This window comes from Bidens hawaiensis, unplaced genomic scaffold, assembly GCF_021521415.1.
Source record: "Bidens hawaiensis isolate Kalapana, Puna unplaced genomic scaffold, B.hawaiensis_p1.1 tig00023985_1, whole genome shotgun sequence".
Lineage (NCBI taxonomy): Eukaryota > Viridiplantae > Streptophyta > Magnoliopsida > Asterales > Asteraceae > Bidens > Bidens hawaiensis.
Window position 1 is genome coordinate 113,030 of NW_027493769.1, and position 11,390 is coordinate 124,419.

The following is an 11,390-nucleotide window of genomic DNA, read 5'->3' on the forward strand; positions in this document are numbered from 1 at the left end:
TATGATCGATTATTACTAACTAGACGGAGTTAAAGAAATTCGCTTCGACAACATACGTTGTAGTGAGTACTGGGGAGTAGAGTAATCTAAACCTACTTTTACAACATCGCTTTTAAAGGCAAACTACACTACTCTTAAATTACAATTACACGATTTTTCTAAACGAGCATCTGACCGCTCATCAAGAAGCATAAGCATCTACCCGAAGGCGAACTAATCAATAACCATGTAACATTTTACCTAAACTAGTCAAAACAGATTGACAAGATGTAAGCAAATTGATGGTAGTAATTAAGAAAGCTTTAAATGGCTAAAAAGTTTTTGTGTATATGGTAATCTTAACTGGATTGCCATTGCCAAGCGAACCCGCTTAACTGGCACCATACCCGAGAACACAAAACTATTGCTAACGAAATGAATCGAAGATCATACATAATCAGATTTCATATATATAAGGAAAAATAAATAATCTACCATTATCAAAAACATCACAACCGGCGCAAAATTTGAACCTACTCAGCTTCTATCTTGTTCACAACGGTTTTTCTTTTTCGCTTTTTATTCTTCTTCAATAATCCTTTTTCGGCTAAACTTTTCATCTTCTGGGCTTTCCTTGTTTTCTCCATCTCATCAAAACCGCCATCGCTAAATTTCATCTTGGCCACGCGTCTCGCATTAAAAATCTGCATTGCAAATTTAAGCAAATTGCATAACTTAAAAAAAAACAAAACAAAACAAAAAAAAAACAAAAAACTGCTCAAAATTTATAAAAATAAAACCGGGCTTACCTGTGTAATATTTTCAAGCACTTCATTCTCTTTACATTTAAACTCTTCCAATTTTTTCCCAGTTTCATTTTCAATGTCATGAATAAGCTCCACATCATTCTGCCAAAAATTTAATAAAATAAGCCACATAATATATATATATATAGGATTATGATCACGTGAGAACCATTTTGAAATTGAGAGCTTTGATAACCATTTTAGACCACAAAAAAACTCTTTTTTAAAAAAATAAAAAAAGTAAAATAACTAAAAAAATTTACTTTTCATCCAGATTTCATAAAAAATTAAAAAAATATCGGTTTAACAAAATTATACACATATTTATAATACTTATTTTATTAATTTTATGCATGTTATTCTTTATAGCATATGTACAATTCAGATAAATGATAATGTACATATGTGTACATTATGTAAATCGAGATTTAATACAAATATACATATGTGTATAATTAGGGTTTTTTTAATAAAACCGGGATGAAAAATAAAAAATTTTGTTTTTTTCACTTTTTTAAAATTTTTATTTTTTTCATTTAATACTTTTTTTAATATTTTTAAGAGGTTTTTTTTGTGGCTTAAAAATGGTTCTCAAAGTTCTCAATTTCAATAGGATCCTTATCCTATATATATATATATATATATATATATATATATATTCCAAATTCTAACCTGTGTGATTAAACTTATTGCTAATCCACCTCTACCGGCTCTAGCTGTACGCCCAACACGATGAACATAATCTCTTGGATATCTGATAAAAAGATTATAGTGTATTATTAACTATTGAATATTGATTAATAATAATTAAAGAAAGCTTTGTGAAGTTTACCTTGGTATATCATAATTAATCACGAGATCAACGGTAGGAATATCCAAACCGCGACTAGCAACATCGGTTGCAAGCAAAACAGGCACTTTTCCAGATTTAAATTTATGAAGAGCAGATAGCCTTAGAGATTGCGATTTATGTGAATGCAGTTCTGCTACATCGTGATCGAGTTCTTCCATTAATAATCCCAAAAGATGGCAAGTTCTGCACATTGATAAATTAATAAGATAAAATAAAATCCATCATAAATATGATGTAAAAAAGTTCAATCTTGCACACATCTAAGCTGATAAAAAAACTCGTTAAGGACACATAACAATTAAAATAAACTAAAAATATTTGCGATAAAAGATTGAGAATTAAGGGCATTTTTGTCATTCTACTATTTTCTAGCAGGCTCTTTAGCCAAAATTTAGTCGAGCTTTGTATGTTGTAACCTTTAGTTTATTTTAAATTTTATCTTTGCACTACATGTTTGTCTGTTTACGTTCGTGAACCGTTTATTTATACTGTAAGCAAACCGACATAGACGAAGTACGAACACAAACACGTCCATTTTCTTAACGAGCGAGCACAAACAAACAAAATTATCATTCATTTAAATGTTCAGGCTCCATTGTTTGTTTGGATAAAGCTAAAGAGACGAACAAAAACATGCTCAGTTTGTGTTCGTTTGGTTCATTTACGGGCCTACTGATAAAAGATTTGTAAAATGACAAAAATGCCCCTAAACTTGAAGCTCTCTAGTTTAAAAAGTATATAAATGCCCCTCATTCAACTCAAAGAGTAGCTTCAAGAGTATTTTTGTAAACTTACAACTCTAGACGTGAAAATCAAATTGAGAATTTCGTTCATTTTGGTCATTTTACTATAATTCCGGCAGGATTTTTTTAGCCAAATTTGGGATGAGCGAAACCAGATCGTTACTTATGTGGCCTCCAAAAATTTTCACTGTTAATCCCTAGGGGCATTTTTGTCATTTTACTATCTAGTTTAATCCCTATTTTCAATTTAAATGGTTGATAAGTTTACCTGCATTTGGAAACAAAAATGATGGCTGACCGAATGCCCATATCTTCCATTCGTGATAATATATGAACCAAATAAACATCTTTAACGGATTTTGGAATAAACACATACTGCTGTTTGAGAGTGTCAACTGTTTGAAAGCCTTCATAAGCTTCATAAAAGTATGCTTTATTTGCTGAAACCTCAAGTAATGATTGGAGATTGTCCGTCATTGTTGCAGAAAATAATAATGTTTGTCTGTTTTTAGGTAAACAGTTGAATACCACTCGTAACTCATCCTCAAAACCGACATCTAAAACTCTGTCTGCTTCATCCAACACTAGAAACTGAAAATCCAGACCACAAAATAAAAATAAAAAATGTTATGTTACAAGTTCACCCAAACATCTTAACAGTTTTATGCGTTTTATAGGCCAGCTAAACACTTGCACCGAAACTGTAAAATGACAAAAACACCCCTAGAGTTTGTTCTAGGGCTGAACACGGTTCGGTTCGGTTATTAGGCGAAACCCAAACCGAAACCGAAGTAATCAGTTATTTGAATATACAAACCTTGACGTTTTCGGTTTTTCGGTTTTCGGTTTTCCGGTTATTTTCGGTTTCGGTTCGGTTGTTTTTGTTTTTTTTTTAATTATGTGTAAACATTGCAAAAAAGTAAAAAATGAAAAATGAAAATGCATATTTTAAGCTTGTACAAGACCGTATTAGAGTACTACATATATATTGAATTCAAAAAACAAAAATAGGCACGTGTTATGTAGAACTATACGAATACAAAGTTGCTAAATATAGTTTAAAATTGGGATTATAAGTTTAAAATTCAAAAAACAAAAAAGTTTTTAATGAAACAGCATTATAAGTTTAGTCCCACTCCCAATCTTCATTGATCATCTTATTTATCTTCAAAGTTTAGTCCATTCCTCATCATCTTGATAATCTTTATCACCAACAATCGATTCGCTTCGGTTTTTTTCGGTTTTTTAAAAATAGATAACCGAATCGAAACCGAAAATTCGGTTTTTCAAAAAAACAAAAAATTAACCATCAGTTAATGCGTCGGTTCGGTTTAATTCAGTGCGGTTCTTTCGGTTAATTCGGTTTTTTGCTCACCCCTAGTTTGTTCATAGACGTTTCTCATTGGCATAAACAAAACCAAATCAATACTTTAAATATTTTGTAATCGTAGAAGGACAAAACTTTGCACCGAAACTTTAAAAATGACAACATAACCCTTGAGTTGACTCATTGATATTTTTGTATTAGCATGAACAAAACCATATTGGCATAAAAAAAACCATATTAATACGTTGAATATTCTATAATCCTTTAGTGACAAAAAACTTGCATAACTTTTAAATGACAAAAATACCCCTGGAGTTGCTTTGCAAACATTTTTTTCATTTCACAATTTTTCATTGGCATAAACAAAACCATGTTAAAACTTTAAATATTATGCAATCGTTGAATGGCAACTAAAAAAATACAAAGTCCAAAAAATAAAAAAAATCCAGACCTTGGTGTTAGAAAACACAGCAGGAATATCAGGATTCTGTTCAATAAGAACTTTAATCCTACCGGGAGTTGCAATCACAACATGAGGCCGTTGCATCAACGTCTGCGATTGGTTAATCATATCCATCCCGCCAACAATAACCGCACATCTCAGACTCAAGCACGATCCAAGTGCCTTAAACTGTTCCGACAGCTGGTACGCCAGCTCACGTGTCGGTGTAACTACAAGACAAAACACACCGTACGGGTCCTCAGCGAGACGGTGAAGAACGGGTAACGCAAAAGCTGCGGTTTTACCGCTTCCGGTTTGGGCTAACCCTAACACGTCTTCGCCGGCAAGGATGCGTGGGATGCAGTGTTGTTGGACGGGTGTCGGTTTTTTCATGCCTAATTCTTTGCAGGTTTTTAGAGCCCAGTCTGAGAGCCCGAGGTCGGCGAAAGTGAGTCGAGTGTTGGTAGTGTTTGATGATGTGTCTTTGGTGAGTTGGGGTTTGTCAGACGTGGTGGTCGTTGTAACGGTGGTGGTGTTGGTGGTGGTAGCGGGCTTAGAAGACGTTCTTCGAGAAAATAAGGGGAAGTTTTTATCGATTAATACTTCTTGTTCAGCCATGGTGAATTCAATCTTTAAAGGGGTTATACAGACGGACTCAGATTCACTTCGAAATTCGGTTACTGAACTTGAACCAAAGCGAACCGAACTTTCAAGTCTAAGAACACTGAACACGCCTAGTTGACAAACTTCTCTATAAATCAAAATCAAATAACAAACTAAATGAACAAATCATATACAGGAAGTAAAAAACTTTACACATCTACTGATATAGGGTAATTGTTTCTTGTGTTGATTATTTGAATTGAATATTAAATGTCATAATTTAAATCTTATTAACAGCTCTTTTATAATTGTGTTACGTACTTATGTGTGTGTATTAATACAAATATGTCTGTATACATACAAATTAAAATGCATAATTTGTATTCGAATTTCGAATCGAACCAAATCGAAAATATCAAAAAAATTCGTATTCGATTCCAAATTTCAAATATTCAAAAACCGAAATCGCCAAGAATATATATTTTTAGTTTTTCAAGTAGGGGTGCAAACGAGCCGAGTTGCTTGTGAGCTACTCGAGCTTGGATAAATAAAAAGCTCAAAAACAAGCGAAGCTTTTTCGAGCCCGAGCCTCAAAATCAAACTCGTTTACTTATCAAGCCCGAGCTTGAGCCTTTTGTATTTATATGTTTTATCTCTTTTGAACTTCAATGTATTAGCTTTATACCGCACAGTCTAACTCTAGCTCGAGCTGAGCGGCCCGTTTGCGGTACACACGAGCTCGAGCCGAGCTTAAGCTCATTAAAAGTTTTCTCAAAATACGTAAAAATAATTAAAAACGTACATAATTTAAATAATAATAAACGAGACAAGCCCGAGAAACTCATGACCCGAGCTCAAGCCGAGCTTAGTCTCGTTTAAGGTTTTTTTCAAAATAATAAAAAACATATATAAATTAATTAATAAATAATAAACGAGCCGAGCCCGAGCTTGAAAAACCAACTCACGGCCCCAGCTTGCGCTTGAGAAAGATAAGCTGGAAACGAGCCGAGCTCAGGCTAGGCTCATTTCGCTTACACCATTATTTTCGAGTCTGATTCGAATACTTAACAACCCAAATATACAGTCTTAAGCACTAGTAAAACAACTTATTAGTCTAAAAAACAAAATATAATAATAATAATAATTTATATACAATTTATTATAATTGATGGTTCAATTAATTAACCAGTAACCTAAAGGATAATATTTAAAATACAAAAATATAACTAAAGGATAATTATGTGGTAAAAAAAACAATTTTTTAAGCTTACCTGAGGGATTGACGGTTGACTGGTGGTGACAAATTCAAGGGTGCCGGAGACTGGTGGCGGAACGACGGTGACACGGTGGACAATCGGCGTATGGTTTCACTGTTTGTTGGTTGGTTATGTGCGTAGTTTAGCGATTAGGGGTTATTATGGGTTTTGAGAGTGGGCTTTTGGTTTTATATTAATGGGCCTGTTATATAAAACGAAAGGGCCCATAAAAGATAAAAACACTAGAGGTGCACAAAAAACTCGGAATCGGACCCAATAAAAATACTCGGAACCGGATTTTAATACTCGGGTTTTTAATACCCGAACCCATACCCGACACTACTTGTACCCCGTAGGGTACGGATAGGGTATGCATTTCAGTACCAAAACCCATACCCGGAACCGGACCCGATTTGTACCCTGTAATGCCTGAAAACCCGAACTGATTCCATACCCAAACCGGGCTTACAAATACCCGGAACCGGGTCTCTCAAATACTCAATCTATACCAGAAAGATACCCGAAAAAATAATCCTAGAAGGTGCAACTCCTTAAAAAATCCAATATATATCCGAAAAATACCCGAAAAAAGCCAGAAAAAACCCGGAAATAGAGTTTTTTCAATACCCGGAAATAGGGTATTTAAATACCCGGTTTTAGAATATCCGGTTCTATACCCGACCCGAACCCGATACATAGGGTATGGTTTTTAAAGACAATACTCGGACCAGAACCCGACCCGGGTTTTGCCAATACCCTATTTTCTAATACCCGGTCATACCCAAACCCGGGTATTCGAAAAACCCGATTTGTGCGCCTCAAATTAAAACCCATTGTGATTAAAATGGAATCGTAACCAATAAGCCAATCATTGGTTAATATGGTTAATCTTAATAAGGTTAATTATTATAGGTTATTACCGGATAACCGATTAATAAACGAACCAAACTGATTTTACAAATTAGATAATTTTTGTGACATCTGCCCGATCCGACCCGACCCAGGTACCCGTTTCCCTTATCCGATCTCTTTCTTTTATGATTTAATATTTATTTATACTTATATTTTACTTTTAATAATAAAAATATATAATTTCCTTCCCGCCTCTTTCTCTCTCTCTCTTTCCGCCGTCCCGTCCCTCTCCTTCTCTCTTTCCGCCTTCTTTTCCCTCTTGTCGCCGTCCCGCCCTTAAACCTTGTTTCCCTCAACTCTTTGCTTGTCCTTTGGTTCCTCCCGCTTAAGGATGTCTGCAGCTCCACGCGCCAGACTCCTTACATGGAAGCCTGCGTGAAGACATCTTGTTCCTGCGATGCGTGGAGAGAACTCTTCTCGCAGCGCGCTAAGAATGTATGTTCTTCCCGCAATGCGCTAAGAATGTATGTTCTTCCCGCGATGCGCTTAGAATTCTTGTTCTTCACGCAGCACGCGAAGGATTTGTGATTCTTCCCGCAGTGCGCTAAGGATTGTTGTGCCAGCCTTCGCGCTCGCGCACTCAGCCTTCCCGCGCTTAACCCTTGTATCTTCTGTTTATTCCAGCCTGTATGCTTTGTGTTGTCTTATCTTCTGTGCTGTTGACCTAACCTAGCTAATGTCTGAATAGTTACTTTCGGCGCAGCATGCGCACCAACCCCATTGGTTGACAGATAAAGTGACTGACATAATCTTTTGAGATCTGCTTTTGCCATGCTTGACCAGTACCTTTATCTGACCTGCCCATGCCTTTTTACTGTTCGCTGACAGCTTTATCTTGCCCCCTGCAGCTGCCATATCTTTTGATATCTTTACTTTTCAGAACTTTTTACCGTTGATATCTTTTCTTTTACTTTTTGAGATCTTTTCCCCTTTTCTAGGGTTTATGTCTCCTAGGGTTTTCCTATAAATAATAATAATATTTTCCTAACACTTCACACACAAAACACTTAATCTCTCCTGTTTTCCTTGCTCTCTCTGCCGCCTCCTCTCTGCCTCCGTCTTCCTCTCCGTTCTGCCTTGTCTTTCCGGTAATATATATATATGATAATAATGTTTAAGTTACTTATTAATTATGCTAACTTATTATCAAGACTTAAAACAGATCGTTAAAACAATAATCTTTAATTATAGGTTAACTTGTGCTTGTTTAAAGTTGATTCTTGCTTTATCTTACACCGCACCGTTTATCACGTGAGTTATCTCGTATCTAATCCCTTTTTATTTTAAATGCTTTGGGATGTTCATGTGTTCATACAAAACTTGAGTCTTAAACTGTTTATGAACTTTAGTCGCGCAGTATCCCATGTGTTGAGGACGTAGACTTGGCTGTTTATTTGTATGTGTGGATCATTAACCGTATGGACGGTCTATTCCGCAGTTTTCATGGTACCATTAGATGAACACGGGAGAACTATCGTTTATGATTTTCTCTTTTGTATACACATGCACAGTTAGTCTTGTTTGTGAGCTCAATTGTGAGCACTGGCAGTCTTGTCTCTTAGAGTTGGTCCCGATCAGATTACACCCTTGTTGAAAACCAGACATACACATGTTGCGCGCAGATTTATTGTTATCTATGTATTGTATTAAACTTGATTTCTCACCAACACGAAAGTGTTTGACGTTTATTTTAACACATGTTCAGGTTTGCAGTAGCTGTTTTGGAGCTTGTGGACACGTAGGACGTTTTTACTTTTGGACCTAGAATTAAAATGTATCAAGACAAGTTAATGTTGTTTGAATGTTATAATTTATAATATATTGATTTATGTTTGATTTATGTTCTTTATTTTCCCCGCTGCGCGTGCGCGATAAAATGTGTATTAATAAATATTGACACCAATAGTGTCACGAGTAATGAAACAATATGTGGCGCCCCGATGTATAATCCGCCTTTGGTCGGGGTGTTACAGATTGGTATCAGAGCTCGTTGACTTTAGGATAGGTGGTTAGACGTAACGGCCTAGAATACCTAAGAGTCCCTTCTCGCGCATGAGAGAAATCTCATGTTTGCGCGCTTATTGTTAATTACTCGTTATTTATGAATATGCTCGCACTTGCGCAGTATATGGTTTTATGTTTTATTCCGCGATATTTCGATTTTTGTGAATTTCGATTTTTATTGATTTTACTTACATATTCGTTTGTTGGGATTGAAAATCCGAAAAGTCATGGTGATACATGAATAGTTGATTTTCAATTTCCATTTACGATTATGTTCTGAGGTTGGAGACTTGAAAAGTCATGGTGATACATGAATTGTCAACCTCCAATACTCATTTTCTTGTATATTTTATATTGAAGATTGGAAAGTCATGGTGATACATGAATCGTCAATCCCCAATACTCGTTTACTCGTATATTTTAAATTGGGAATTCGGAAAGTCATGGTGATACATGAATTGTCGATTTCTGATTCGAATTTGTTACCTTTATTAAGTCTGCATTTAAAGTCATTTAATTTACTTTAACTTTTGATAGTATCTAACTCTGCGAAACCAAGCTTTATAAAGTTATACTTTGCGATAAAACCAAGATATTAACTAAAATTAAAACTTTTATAGAATGCCTCCGCTATCTCGCCGATTTCAGAGAAGAGAAGCCTCGCGCATGCGTAGACAGCAACGTTCCCAGGAAATGGCCGCCGCAATAGCCCAAGCTTTGAGCCAAAACAATACCAACACCTCGAGTTATAACATTAAATCCTTTAACGCGGGTAACCCTCCAAAGTTCACAGGTCTTGAAGGAGCCACCGTGATGCTCCAGTGGCTTGAGAAAATAGAAAACACTTTCCTCCATACCCAATGCCCCTCAGAAAGACGAACCCTATATGCTTCCAGTGTCCTGGAATCCAGAGCGCTTACATGGTGGAATGGAGTAGCTCATGCGCGTGGCGCAGAGGCTGCTTCTAGCATGACATGGGAGGAATTCAAGGAAATTCTTACGCGAGAATTCTGCCCTCCCAACGAAGTTAAGCGCCTGGAGGAAGAATTCTGGAACTTGAAGCAATACAGCGGTGAAGCGCGCGAGTACGCGACGCGCTTCCATGAACTAAGCCTGCTTGTCCCTCACCTTGTTACCCCTTCACGCCGAGCCATCGAGAAATTCCTTGGGGGTCTCCCCATGGAAATTCAAGATTCTGTATGGGCCAGAAACCCAGTTACCCTCTCTGACGCCATCGAGTTGGCCGCTGTGCTTAGCGACAACCATGTCAGAGCAGGAACCCTGTTCCTGCGGGGAACTGAGAAGACCAAAACCACCAAAACTGTCCCTGAACCCGCAGAAACCAAACCAGAACCCTCAAACCATAACCAGAAACGTAGGCGCAGACAAGCTTACGCGCTTACCAACCCGCCCATAGTCCAGCAACCCGCTTACCAGCCTCTAGCATACGCCCCTCAACCTCTGTCAGCCTACCCAACACCTCCTATAGGCCACAACTATGCCATAACCAATCCCGCACTCCCTGCCCCGCCTCCTAAGAAACCTTACACAGGAAACCATCCTTTCTGCCCAACCTGTAGATTTCACCACCCAACCCAAACCCCGTGTCGACTTTGTAACCGATGTGGCCGTACTGGTCACACTGCTGAGAACTGTAGAGTCCTTCCCGCCAATCCAATTGCGCCAACACCACCAGTCTACCCGCAGAACCCACAATCAATCTACCAAAACCCACGACCCAGATCGTGCTTTAACTGCGGTGATCCCAGTCATTTCCGGAACGCGTGCCCGAGACTACAAGTGCAAATCACACAAGCGAATCCGGTGAACCAGATTTCGAACCAAGTGACGCGTGGACGAGCTTTTAATATAACCGCGCACCAAGCGCAAGCGAATAATGACGTAGTTAATGGTACATTTTTACTTAACGGATTTTATGCTTCTGTACTTTTTGATACTGGCGCCGATCGAAGTTTTATCTCTCGCGCCTTCGAGCAGAAGCTTGCGCGACCGCGCAGCGATTTAAAAGAGGATTTTTCAGTTGAATTGGCTAACGGTGAAACTGTTTTAATTAACTCGGTGATTAAAGATTGCACGCTTAACCTTAACGAAAACGATTTTCTGATTGACCTCATCCCTATGCCTCTTGGAAGCTTTGATGTTATCATTGGTATGGACTGGCTTACGCATAATCGCGCTGAAGTTATTTGCGCCAAGAAATTGATTCGCATACCTCGAGAAAATGGTGATCTTTACATTTACGGCGAAAAACCCTCCAGTGGTCTTAAACTTATGTCTTGCGCCGAAGCCCAAAGACTCATGCGGAAGAAGTGTATTGCATTTCTAGCCCATGTGGTTAAACCTGCTGAAGAGAAGAAGCTTCGCGATATCCCTGTTGTGCGTGATTTCCCTGAAGTTTTTCCTGATGATCTTCCTGGTATCCCTCCCGCTCGTGAAGTCGAGTT

The 11,390-nt window shown here is 37.6% G+C and overlaps 1 protein-coding gene across 1 annotated transcript; it reads right to left on the reverse strand.

Moving 5' to 3' along the window:
* Positions 1 to 393: 393 nt before the first annotated feature.
* LOC143568405 (DEAD-box ATP-dependent RNA helicase 36-like) lies at positions 394 to 4,840 on the reverse strand. Its single transcript, XM_077054571.1, has 6 exons — positions 4,160 to 4,840; positions 2,650 to 2,972; positions 1,618 to 1,821; positions 1,458 to 1,539; positions 789 to 887; positions 394 to 683 (listed from the first exon to the last, which is right to left on the reverse strand). Exons 1-6 carry the CDS (start codon positions 4,766 to 4,768, stop codon positions 513 to 515), a joined length of 1,488 nt encoding a protein of 495 aa, XP_076910686.1. The 5' UTR covers positions 4,769 to 4,840; the 3' UTR covers positions 394 to 512.
* Between the last annotated feature and the right edge of the window lie 6,550 nt (positions 4,841 to 11,390).

Bases quoted from the DNA above. Each gene is read 5' to 3' on its own strand.
- LOC143568405 (XM_077054571.1), bottom strand. From the start codon at position 4,768: ATGGCTGAACAAGAAGTATTAATCGATAAAAACTTCCCCTTATTTTCT. The intron at 1,540-1,617 runs GTAAACTTCACA...TCTTTTTATCAG, and splicing joins ATTAATTATGATATACCAAG to ATATCCAAGAGATTATGTTC. The intron at 684-788 runs GTAAGCCCGGTT...TTTGCAATGCAG, and splicing joins TGCTTGAAAATATTACACAG to ATTTTTAATGCGAGACGCGT.